The sequence below is a fragment of the Ranitomeya variabilis genome, chromosome 6, assembly GCF_051348905.1.
Source record: "Ranitomeya variabilis isolate aRanVar5 chromosome 6, aRanVar5.hap1, whole genome shotgun sequence".
NCBI classification, from domain to species: domain Eukaryota; kingdom Metazoa; phylum Chordata; class Amphibia; order Anura; family Dendrobatidae; genus Ranitomeya; species Ranitomeya variabilis.
Genome location: NC_135237.1, coordinates 499,863,527 through 499,876,959, shown reverse-complemented (window position 1 = coordinate 499,876,959; position 13,433 = coordinate 499,863,527). Strand labels below are relative to the sequence as shown.

The 13,433-nt window shown below is 45.7% G+C and overlaps 1 protein-coding gene across 1 annotated transcript in view; it reads left to right on the top strand.

Moving 5' to 3' along the window:
• The first annotated feature begins 4,823 nt into the window (after window positions 1-4,823).
• The window catches only part of LOC143783316 (cytochrome P450 2J6-like), an 89,611-nt gene continuing 81,001 nt past the window's right edge, over window positions 4,824-13,433 (top strand). The window contains exon 1 of the mRNA XM_077271721.1: window positions 4,824-5,145. Coding sequence (XP_077127836.1) covers window positions 4,942-5,145 — 204 coding nt within the window. The 5' untranslated portion in view covers window positions 4,824-4,941. The remainder of the gene's footprint in view (window positions 5,146-13,433) is intronic.

Below are 13,433 nucleotides of genomic sequence, written 5' to 3'. Positions count from 1 at the left end.
GATCTTTCAAAATATAAAATAGTTTTAACCATATGTTAAACACCGAAAAGAATAATAAAGGTTGAAATACAAGAACATATAAAATAAAACAATACCTTAAGAGTGTAGGCGCCCACAACATCTTTTTCAGTCAGATTCCTCCTTGAACCCAGCTGATGAAGGGCCACAAAAAAATGAATAAAGTGCAATGTAAAAACGACTTACATTGTCCCCCTGCCTGACCTTCAACTGAATACACATCCTAGCCATCATACTATTTGGAGGGCTTCTTGGGGGGCCATCATACTATTTGGAGGGCTGTGTGTGGGGCCATCATGCTATTTGAAGGACTTTGTGGGGGAAGTCACACTGCTTGGAGGACTCTGAGGGGTGCCATCATAATATTTGGAGGGCTATATGGGGTCCATTTGGAGGGCTATGTGGGGCCCATCATGCTATGTGTGAGGCCATCATACTATTAGGGAAGGCATTATATTGTTTGGAATATTATGTGTGAGCTATCTTACTGTTTGATGGGCTATTTTGGGGGACCATAATACTGTCTGGAAGGCTATGTGGGGGCCATCATGATGTTTTGAGGTCATTATACTGTGTGGAGGGTTATTTGGGTGCTTTTATACTGTAAGGAGGGCCACTATACTGTAAGGAGGGCTGTGTGGGGCCACTATATTGTGTATAGTGCTGTGTGAGGGCCATCATACTGTGTGTGGCTATGAGGGTCACATACTCTGTTGGGGTCACTGTGGGGGTCTTTTACTTTGCAGGCGGTACTATAGGGTCATCATACTATGCATTTGTAGGGTATTGTGGATGAATTCACTGTGTGGGGTATCTTACTGAATTTGGGTGGCACATTTGTTGGCATCATGCTGGAATGCATAACCCGCATAATCCTTTTTTTTGCTATTTTCTGCAAAATTACTTTCGTTCATTTTTCATATCTTACTTTGTAATTTTGAAATAAACTTGTGAAAGTTATTTATTTGAGTTCCTCCATATGATGTGCACAAGGGCCCAGGTTATGTAAAAATGTATATTTCAGATGTCATGCATTAAGGGGCACAAAAAGGGTATCTTAGTTGTGTGGGAACATTGAGGGGCTTCAATAGCTGCAAAATCACTTCATAAGGGCTGCAAAGTTGCGGAATATGCTCTAAAGTGAACCCACCGAATATTACATTTTTAGTCCTTTTTTTGTGGGGGGGGGGTCCCAGTTATGCCTTCTGCTATGGAGGCCCATGATTTCAATGGACGCCCCTGGTCATTTGTTACTTTTTCTAACCACTTCAGTTTTTCGAAATCCTGGAACGGTTATAAGAATTAACATGCTCGATAGTGTAAGATACGGAGAAAAGATATTGGCAGCAAAGCTGCAACAGGTAAGGACGACAAAGCCATCAGCGAAGGAGATCCAGGAAAAAGACCACAAGCGCTTTCCTGAATCATATTTCTGTGGAAAATCCTGGTGAAACAAAGTAGTCATGTGCACATACCCTTACTTTGGTATCAGCATACTAGTACTGGCCAGAAGAGTGATATTGCCAGGTCATTTTTATCACATAATAAATACTGTAAAAAATAACAATCCAAAAAACAAAGGAGGAACTACAGTTTTTTTTATTCACAGTTTTACCACATCAGGATTCTTTTTTTTTGGTCTTTCACTACATTACATGGTAAAGTGAATGCTGTCAACTACAACTTATCTCTTAAAAACAAACCACTATATGGCTATAATGATGAACAAATGAAAACAAGTTATGGGTCTTGGAAGAAGGAAGGTGAAGAATAAAAGCGCAAAAGTTAAGCATTTTACGGTCATGAAGGGGTTAACAACATGTGCTTTAGGTTTTATTAACACATCAGTATTCTGAACACTTTCCCAAGCTAATGAGTTCATATCCAGTCAGGCAGGGAGGCTGCACAGGCAGCTTTTCATTCATTCCTCCATGGTTTACAATCGGGGCGGTAGCATTAGCACCGCTCCTGGTTGTAAACTATTTAACCCCTTGAAATGGCTTGCAGCGTGGGACTTGACTGTACAGCAGACAGGTATGGGATATTGTTGCTTTTTTATTTTGGATTTTTTACAGAAGATCGAGAGCTTTGCTTGGATTGAGAGTGTAATAAAGATGGCAAACCTGTGTGTTTAATTATTTAATTGAAAGACTTTATTCTTAATGTGTGTGTATTTTTTAACCCATTCATACTATTGGATTAATAATGGAGAGGTGTCTTATTGACACCTCTCTATTATTAACCTGGCTTAATGTCACCTTACAATAGCAAGGTGACGTTCACCCCTTATTACCCCATATACCACCGCTACAGGGCAATGGGAAGAGAATGGCTAAGTGCCGGAATAGGCGCATCTTACAGATGCACCTTTTCTGGGGTTGCTGGGGGCAGATGTTTTTAGCTGGGGGGGCAATAACCATGGTCCCTCTCTAGGCTCTTAATATCTGCCCTCAGTCACTGGCTTTCCCTCTCTGGCGGAGAAAATTGCGTGTGAGCCCATGCCAGATTTTTCAGTGAATTAATCATTTAATTTAACACCTATAGCTCAAAAATTTTACACACACACACACTACTAACATTATTAGTGAGGGACATATAAATATCTAACGGATATGTAATGGTTTACTGTATGTAAACCATGTCTCCTATCCTGTCGGGTTCGGTAATGATTTTACAGAACCCGACAATTGAATTATCGGCTATTCTGCCATCTAGCTCTGTATGAAATATAAAGATATATATGTGTCTCACTGACATATATATAGACGACATATATATAGACTGTATATATGTTTTCATGAATAGTTGAGGCCATTGATCCATTTTATATCCATTTTGCAAGCCGGTGAGAAAATCTCGCCATACGGATGACATACAGATTGCACACGGATGACATACGGATCACTGTTCGGGAACACATTTGTGCAATTCTCGGCCGTGAAAAACAGACCGATTTTTTATACGCTATGTATGATTCCAGCCTTACCCAGAGAGTTACTGCAGCTGAGAGTTGTGATCCAGATTGAGAGGGCTGGACTGGATGCACGGCCAGTAAGGAAGAACCAGGCATAGTGGTGTATATGAAGCGATGGCCGGGGGACTACCACGGTGCAGGGAGACTACCGCACACAAGATGAGGTGCAAACAACAAAGGGTAAATTTATTGGAAGGCATTGGATGAGGAAGGTGCAAACAGGGGTATGCAATGGCAAAAGATAATTAACAAGAGTTGTATTCTTTAGCTGGGCCGTCAAATAGCACGGTGCTCCAACTATTACAGAATCAACATACGTCACACAAGCAAATGCAAACAGTAAACAAAGAATGATGCTACTCTACATATAGCCTCCCTGGCCTCTACTAAGCAGGCCACACGGCTGCCGTGTTCTGTCTATTGAAGCCTATACTAGGCCCTGACGTGTCCACAAAACAGGAACAAACTCATGGTGATGTTGGGGACTTAGATCCAGTCCCGAGGGGCCCCCAACAGTCTAGTATGGTGGTGCGCACAGCTCTCTGCCAGCTCAGTGAATTGTGGTCTTCTCTTTGCTTCTGGGCCCTGGAGGTGCTCCTGGAAACTGTAAATCCCTTTCCCGGTATCTTCGTGGCTTCTCAACAGCCACCTTTGCTACACCCGAAGAATCTGTCCAATTTCACGAGTCTGCTCCATGCCAGGCTGTGGGACCTCTTTACAGGTTCAAGCTTAGCACTGACATTCTCTGCAGCAGCTTCTGATCTGCTCACACACTCCCAAGGCTCCACTCCTCCCCCTAGCACAGGGCAGTTCATTTTACAAAGTCTATTGCAGGGGGAAGTGGAACATCCCATCACATCAGACAAGGGGGTGCTGTTTCTTAAAGTGGCAGTGTGTTCCTACTGTCCATAACAGCACCACCCCTCTACATATATACATCATACTGTAGATAAAATGCTGTCAGTGTGAAAAGCAAGATAATCTTGTATTTATGCTACCTTTTAATGACTAACAAAAATAAAATAAATGATTTAGAAACAAGGTTTCGGAACTTCTTAGTTCCCGTCCTTGGGCACGGTATAACAAAGTTTCTGAAGAAACACAAATATATGCATATACGAACAGCGGAAAAAAAAAAGAGAAAAGAAAAAGTGGCATGGTATAATAAATGAACCTTTGATTAAACAAACAAACTGAGCTCAGAGATTGAATCCTTAATTGCATTAGATTAGTAGTGAGAAAGTTTTATAGTTCCAATATCCAAGTAAGTAATATCCAACTTCTTGGAAGCAGATTCTTCAGATTCTGTAGTGAGTCATAAATCCTTCTTACAGATTTAGTCCTTTGTGGATGGAATCAAAAACTTTAATAAGTTTGTTTTCCCAAACCCTGCGATGTTTTTGTGATTTAAAATTGCCTTTTAATATGACAACTTTCATACTGTTTATCTTGTGTCCTGGACTACAGAAATGTTTGGCCACTGGTAAATGTTTTTTTTTTTTATCTGCAATTGTGTGGTGATGAGACCTCATCATTGCTCTCAGTTTCTGTCCTGTTTCACTCACATAGAGACCCCCAATAGGACATACTGTATAGTGAACAGAATTAAGTACACCACATTGGAAGAAGAACATGTGAATGTCCTGGGAATCTTATAGTCCTGCTGTGTGTTGGAAATCGGCATCATGACTTTGGTCTCTACATGAGTGCAGGTTTGGCAGATCTTCACATTGCATTGATAAGTTCCCCTAGGTGTATCTGAGGACACTGAACTTTGGATCATGAGGTTTCATCATAGATAAAATGCTCGGAGACATACAGAGGCAGACAAAGGGCTAACATACCAAGTAGTGAGATCTCGGCCTCTGTGTAGTTCCTGCAGTATTATCTTAATTACTATTTTGTTCTGTAAGGAAGAGCTAGCACCAGAACTGAGACCACCCTTGGACATGGAGCTTCTGCCTCTCCCATTATCCTTGCTGCCTGTTGGGAATGCTACTTGTATAGGCCTTGCTATTGCTATAGTTTGTCTACTAATTCACTGGGTGAATAACAGAAAAAGATGGAATTACCCCCCAGGACCTTTCCCTCTCCCCTTGGTGGGGAACGCCTTCCATCTGGACTTCAAAAACTTACCTGAAAGTTTATCCCAGGTAAAACTATTGGAATACGTATGTCTGCATGTGAGCAAGGGAGGGATGAACTACTAAAAACATGAAGAGAATTGGCATAAGCCTTAATTCACGCATCTTCTTGATTGTTACAATAGACCTTTTTTTACTCCTGTGTTATCCTAGTTTTATCTTAGTGTCTTCTGTTGATTTTATTTCTACAGAAGCAGGTAGATTTTTTTTAATTCATTGATTCTTAATGTATCAGTTCTAATCGGATGGAACTCTGAAGTACAATTAGTTTTCATGTGTGTCTCACAAATTCCCATAGACTTTAAGGCCACGTGCACATGTTCACTATTTGGTGGAGCGTTTTCTACCTTGGTGTTTGTAAGCCAAAACCAGGAGAGGAACAATCAGAGGAAAAGTATAATAGAAACACGTCGTCACTTCTGTATTTATCACTCACTCCTGGTTTTGGCTTACAAATACTGAGGTAAAATACTGACCAAATACTGAACTTGTGCTATATTCCCACACTGAGTTTTTGGTGGGTTTTTGACGCTGCAGAATTTCTACAGCATTTAAATTAGGTTCAGAGGCATAGCTAGGGTTTTTGTTCGGGAGGCGAAAGTTCTGAGTGGCCCCTAACCAGGTAACCTTGATTACAACTTGGTGTCGCACACTAATAGTGGAGGAGAACCTCAGCTGATGACCGCGCTGTTGCTGAAAATAATTTCTATATAAAGACCAATATTGATATTACCGCCATATGGTCAGTGGTAAATACCAGGCCTACAGAACATATAAGAGATCAAAGCACAGTTCCAGATGGTGACTTACAGCTGATGTTCTTTCTCACGGAATTGTTCACTTTTCCCGTCTTTTCCATTTGACCCCCACCAACATGACAACTTCTTCCAACCACGAATCGGCTGCAGAGATTACAACAAAGATACATCTGACTTCTCACATTTTCAGCACTGTCCCCATCTATTCCAACCTGCACAAACTCCTCATCCTACTGGTATCCCAATGCTGAGCCGCTGCTGCCATATGTGACTTTATTACTACACCTGCTCTGTGGTTTTCTGTGCCCTCTAAATTCTAAAACAACCCTCTAGAACATAGTAATGCCAGGTGCAAGTTCCCTAGAAAACAGTGCCCACATATTGTCCCCTAGAAAGTAATAATGCCCTGTGTGGCCCTTTGACAGTTACAGTAATCTGAGTTCCCCTATAACAATAAGTGCCCATGTTACATTTAATAATGTCCCGAGTCTCCTCCCTGTACAGCTCCCCTATACACAGTATGATACTCTCTTATACACACACTCTAATGTCACCTAACTGTATGCATACTGACCCCTTAGTATCCCCCAAACTGTTTGATAGCTCTAACACTGTGATCTCCACACTGTATGATGGCCCCCTATATAGACTCCATATAGTATAATGCACCAGACAATCCTCAATATAGTCCTAAATATAGTATAATGCACTCCCCATAGGCCTCCATATAGTTTAATGCAGCCCCCATAGGCAGACTCTATAGCATAATGTACCCCCCCATAGGCAGACTCTATAGTATAATGTACCCTCATAGGCAGACTCTATAGTATAATGCACTCCCCATAATGCACCCCCATAGGCAGACTTAATAGCATAATGCAGGCCCTAATATAAAGCAATCCCATAGGCAGCCTCTATAGTATAATGCAGCCCTAAATATAATGCACCCTCATAGGCAGACTCTATAGCATAATGCAGCATCTAATATAATGCACCTCCATAGGCAGCCTCCATAGTATAATGAAGCCCTTAATATAATGCATTCCCATAGGAAGCCTTTATAGTATAATGTAACTCATAATAAAATGCATTTATTTTAAATAAAGCTGCTTTGTTTTTGATACTCCTAATATTTGCCTTTATCAAAACTGTATTGATATACTTAGGTGCGGATTACATGCGCTTTTGATGTGTTTCCTACACAGAAATGCACTAAAAATGAGCATGCATTTTTTACTGGAAGATTTTCCACATCTAATGGTAGCCCCTCTGAAAATAAATGTAGGGGGGTCTCATGGGAACACAGACCCTATGTAAACAGTTTGTCATTTTGGGATTGTTATGGTGTATGTGTTTTATTGGATTTATGGCTTTCATGCCAAGGTCAAAAGGTCATTACTTCAAGTCACTAGCAGGTTAATTCCAGTTCTAGCCAGTTGCTTTTGGCGCACTTTTTATGGTTTTTGATTGGCTGCTTCATAAAAAAACAGGAAGATTTTATGTATAAAAGCCTTGTTTTTTGGCCAGTTATGCCATTCACACTATCAGAAGAAAGACGATTGAAGATGGAAAGCCTGTTATAGCAATTGGTTAGAAGGGCCAGGGAAGAAGATGAAGCTGAATGGCTGAGAAGCTGCCTAACTATGAAACTTACCTCAGCAGCAGGCAAAAGCCATATCGCCTCTTCCTCAACCATGTTTCCCCCACCAGTCTGAGGGTGAAGCCTCGCCGACGTCGTAGAGAAGCAGGGGAGCCCGGAGGATTCAGAGACCCAGGGTATTGTCCTCACCGCCTGCATCTTCAGCGTGCTCCTTTGGTTAAATACCTAAAAAGTAGCCATAAAGCATGATGAAAACAAATACCAAAAAAGCAGCCATGAAGCATGATGAAAACAAGATGTACTGTATATACTCGTGTATAAGCTGAGATTTTCGTCACATTTTTTGTGCTGAAAATGCCCCCCAGGCTTATATACGAGTCAATTGTTCAAGAGGGCCGGCGGGGAAGGGGGAGCCGGGAGCAGCGGGTCATAGGAGGCAGGAGCCGGTGGCTGCGGCTGTCACTGTGCTCACTGCTAAAAAGAAATCAATGTTAATTTCTCTTATAGCACTCACAGTGACACCAGCAGCTGCCAGCTTCCAGAAGACATCATACTCACCTTCCTGTGCGCCCTCATGGAGTTGCTGCATCTTGTTGGTTCCGGCACCAACAGCATTTCCTTCCAAGTAAATAGACTAATGGAGTAAATATTCATTACCTTAATGAGCGGGGCCACGTGATCGCTCGGCAGGGAGAGCTGCTGGCGCCGGAACAAGATGCATCTGGGCACACAGGAAGGTGAGTAGGATGTTTGTTCTTTTTTAATATGAAATATGCATACAAAGATAGGAGAGCTATGCATAAAAGAACAGGTACCGGGGAGCCATGGATACGACAGGCATCTGGGAGCCATGCATACAATGACAGGGACCGGGGAGCCATGCATACAATGACAGGGACTGGGCAGCCATGCATACAATGACAGGGAATGGGGAACCATGCATACAATGACTGGAACTGGGGAGCCATGCATACAACGACAGGGACCGGAGAGCCATGAATACCAACCAGGACAGCGATTGGGGAGCCATGCAAACAAGGATAGGGGATAAGGAGCCATGCATACAAGGATAGGGACGGGGGTGTTAGAGCTAGCGGAACGCACCAAATGGATATAAAGACTTTATTATTATATATGCGTTCGCAGCCCGGGGTCCACCGTGCAGGAGACTAGCAAATGGCAGAACTAAATGGCGGTATGAGCTACCCCTGTTACTTCACAGAGTAGCCGTGAACTAAAAGCACTGCGCCCTGTTAACCTTCACAGTGGCACAGGCTAACTACCCAAATGAGAGCAGTCAGTGGTCATGCATGCACACAAAACTCCTCGCTGGAGGTGCCAGCATGCTAGGGCCTATTTCAGCCAGGTCCCTGAATACTCAAACACACAAACTCCTCGCCGGAGGTGTCAGCATTCTAGGGGCTTATTTCAGCCGGGTCCCTGAACACAATCATACGTGACCACACTGGCGCAAAGTACAACATAGAACAATACTAGCGCATGGCCGTGCGGCCATGTGAGCCTTAAATAGTTTCAGCACGTACAGGACCTTCCTAGAAGGACCAATAAGAGGCTGCCACAGAGCGTGAGCATCTACAGGACCTTCCTGAAGGACCAATGGCCTTAGCTGCAGTGTCTGATCATGTGACTCTTGATCTCCACTGACAGATCTTACTCTGGGCATGCTCAGAATGAGAAAAGCAGGACTTAGTCACAGAAGCATATGCTCGCTGCTGCCCAGCACTGACTCCAATGGCAGAAGCAGGAAAAGCAGCAAGAACTCTCTGTACAGAGTCAGACTGAGCGAGTCACTGGGACCGACGTCTCCGCTGAGCAGGCTCCACTGCGGCAGGATAAGAATGGGAGACCACAGCGGAGATGGCGCGAGATTCCCCCTGTGCAGAAGCGGGAACTCAACCCCTAACATTACCCCCCCCCCTCCTTGGGCCTCGCTACATTCGAAGGCAGCAATGAGCTGCGGAGCCCGAATGTGTTCAGCAGGCTCCCAGGACCTATCCTCAGGGCCATAGCCCTTCCAGTCCACCAAATAAAATTTTTTGCCACGAACCACCTTGCACCCCAAAATAGCGTTCACCTCGTAATCGTCCGTAGACGAACCCGATGTCCCGGCAGATGACTCAGAAAACCGGGACATGTATACGGGCTTAAGGAGGGACACATGAAAGGTGTCGGTGATACCTAGGCTTGGGGGAAGGGCTAAACGGTAGACCACAGGGTTAACCTGTTCGAGGACCTTGAAGGGACCTAAGTAGCGAGGTGCAAACTTAGTGGACTCAACACGCAGCCTGATGTTACGGGCGGAGAGCCACACTAAGTCGCCAGGAGCAAAGGTCGGGGCAGGGCGCCGATGTGCATCGGCGGAGGACCTCATTCTCTCCTTGGAGGCCTGGAAAGCATCCTGAGTGCGGTCCCAAATATCTCGTGCCTCCACTGCCCAGTCTGCCACCCTGGAATCAGCAGAGGACACGGGCATAGGCACAGGAACCTGCGGATGTTGGCCGTAATTAAGGAGGAAAGGAGTCTGACCGGTGGAGTCGGCTACAGCATTATTAAGGGCAAACTCAGCCCACGGTAACAAGGATGCCCACTCATCCTGCCTGGCAGAAACAAAATGTCGCAAATAAGTGACCAGAGTCTGGTTGGCCCTCTCAACCAACCCATTCGCCTCGGGATGATAAGCCGAGGAGAGATTTAACTCAATACTGAGTAGACGACAAATCTCCCTCCAGAATCGAGATGCAAACTGGGGACCCCGGTCACTGACAATCTTGTCTGGCATACCGTGTAAACGAAAGATATGCTTGATGAACAAGGCTGCCAGAGCCCGTGCAGACGGTAGCCATGGAAGAGGCACCAAATGAACCATTTTGGAAAAATGGTCGGTGATCACCCAGATAATGGTGCAGTTACGAGACTTGGGTAAGCCCACCACAAAGTCCTTCCCGACCATCTCCCAGGGCCTGTCCACCACCGGCAGAGGATAAAGCAACCCAGCTGGCCATTGCCGAGGGGACTTGTTCTTGGCGCAAGAGACACACGCCCGAACATAGTCTGCGACATCATGAGCCATATGCGGCCACCAGTATGTCCTCGCCAGTAACTCAGATCAGCAAAATGGACGGTACAAAAGTCTTGCCCGGAGGCACAGGCTCTAGCGAAACCGGGGCCACGATTCTCAGGCTCTCAGTGGGGACAATAAGCCGAGGCTCCTCTTTCTCCTCCACAGATGACACAACAGAGCGAGAGAGAGCGTCGGCACGAATGTTCTTCTCCCCAGAAAGAAAATGGAGGGTGAAATGAAAGCAAGAGAAGAACAAGGACCATCTGGGCTGGCGAGAATTTAACCGCTGGGCTGTCTGCAGGTACACCAAATTTTTATGATCTGTGAAGACTTGGAATGGAAAACGAGCTCCCTCCAAGAGATGTCTCCACTCCGAGAAGGCCAACTTCATGGCTAGCAACTCCCTGTCCCTGATGGAATAATTCCGCTCTGCTGGTGAGAAGGTCTTAGAAAAGAAGAAGCAAGGATGCTTCCGACCTTGAGCATCCTTTTGGAAGAGGACTGCTCCAGCACAGATGAGGCATCCACCTCCATGATAAATGGCTTATCTACGTCAGGGCAATGTAGGTTGGGAGCGCTAGCGAAGTGTGACTTTATGGAGTTAAAGGCCTTGGAGACCTCCTCAGACCACAATTTGGGATTTGCCCCCTTCTTGGTGAGGGCAACCAAGGGAGCTACCAAAGTTGAGAAGTGCGGAATGAACTGGCGATAATAATTAATGAACCCCATAAAGCGCTGCACCGCTTTAAGAGAATGGGGTTCCTGCCAGTCCATCACAGCCTGTAGTTTGGCAGGATCCATAGCCAATCCCTGGGCAGAGATGATATAGCCTAGGAAAGGTAAGGACTCCTGCTCGAACATACACTTCTCCAACTTGGCATAGAGGGAGTTTGCCCATAGGAGGTCGAAGACTTTGCAAACATCTCTCCGGTGGGAGTCAATATCTGGAGAGTAGATGAGAATATCATCCAGATAGACTACAACCGAGGTGGTGAGCATATCCTGGAAGATGTCGTTCACAAAGTCTTGGAAAATGGCTGTGGCATTACAGAGCCTGAAGGGCATCACAAGATATTCATAGTGCCCATCCCTGGTGTTAAAAGCCGTCTTCCATTCGTCCCCCTCACGGATGCGAATCAGGTTGTAAGCACCCCGCAGATCTAGTTTAGTAAACACCCTTGCTCCCCGAAGCCTATCGAAGAGCTCAGATATCAAGGGCAAAGGATACTTATTTTTAATGGTGATGGCGTTAAGACCCCTGTAGTCTATGCATGGACGCAGTTCCCCACTCTTCTGCACGAAGAAGAACCCAGCCCCAGCAGGTGACACTGACTTCCTGATGAACCCTCTTGTCAGATTCTCTTGAATGTACTGAGACATTGCCTCCATCTCCGGGAGAGATAACGGATAGACTCGACCCCAAGGAGGCTCAGCACCAGGCAAGAGATCAATAGGACAGTCATAGGGGCGATGGGTCGGAATAGTCTCTGCCGCCTTTTTGGAGAACACGTCTCCATAAGACCAATATTGCTTGGGGAGAGAGGATAGATCTGCGGGTACCTCTGTTGTAGCAACCTGAACGCACTCCCTCTGACACCTACCCCCACAAAATTCACCCCAACCCAAAATTCTGCCTGAGGACCACTCGATATGAGGAGAGTGGTACCGTAGCCATGGTATCCCCAACAGGACCTCATCAATTCCTTCAGGAATGACGAGCAGAGATATAATCTCCTGATGGGATGGCGACATGGACAGAGTAAGAGGGATGGTCTGGTGTGTTATCTGTGAGGGCAGTGTCGACCCATTCACCACTCGTACCGTTACTGGTTGAGCTAGCATAACCAGGGGTATTGCGTGATGTTGGGCAAAGGCTGAAGACATAAAATTGCCCTCCACCCCAGAATCCATGCAGAGCTCTACCGAGTGGGAGGATGAGCCTATAATTATTGTCCCCTTAAAGGACAATTTGGAGGCAAACGTCGCGGTGTCTAGTGTACCTCCACCTACTACCACTAGACGCTGACGTTTCCTCGACCGCTGGGGACATCTGGTGGCAAGATGTCCTGACTGCTGGCAAACATGACAGACCTTGTGTGCACAAGCGGTCCGGGACTTAGATCCCTCATGTGACACAGGAACCAGGACCGGAGATTCCAGAGGTTTGGCAAAGGTGGGAGCCAGCTGAAACCTCTACCTACACTGGGCTCACTCTAACCTCCGCTCGTTAAAACGGAGGTCAATACGAGTAGAGACAGATATTAACTCCTCCAGTGTGGCAGGAATCTCCCTAGTGGCCAGAGCGTCCTTAACGTGACCAGCCAGCCCCCTCCAAAATATGGGCATAAGGGCTTTATCTGACCACTCCAGCTCAGAAGCTAAAGTACGGAAGTGAACGGCAAATTGGCTGACTAAGGACTCACCCTGAGATAATGCCAGCAGTTGGAGCGCCGTGTCATGGGTGACTCGAGGTCCTAAAAAGACCTGTTTCAGAGTGCTCAGGAACAGCGGAGCACTCTGCACCACATGATCGCCACGCTCCCACAGCGGTGTAGCCCACTCCAATGCCCTGTCCGACAAAAGGGACACAATAAATCCCACCTTAGCTCGCTCTGTGGGAAAACATGCAGCTAAGAGCTCGAGGTGAATAGAGCACTGACTCACTAATCCCCTACAGGACTTGCTGTCTCCAGAAAATTTCTCTGGCAGCGGAAGGCAAGATAATGTCGGAACAGGGGTGGCAGTGGACAAGGTTGCTGCAGCCATGCTAGCAACCTGTACAGCAACTGCGGTAAAATCCACAGCTGAGGTTGAGCTCTCGAGAGCCGCCAACCTACCCTCCAGCTGCTGGATATAC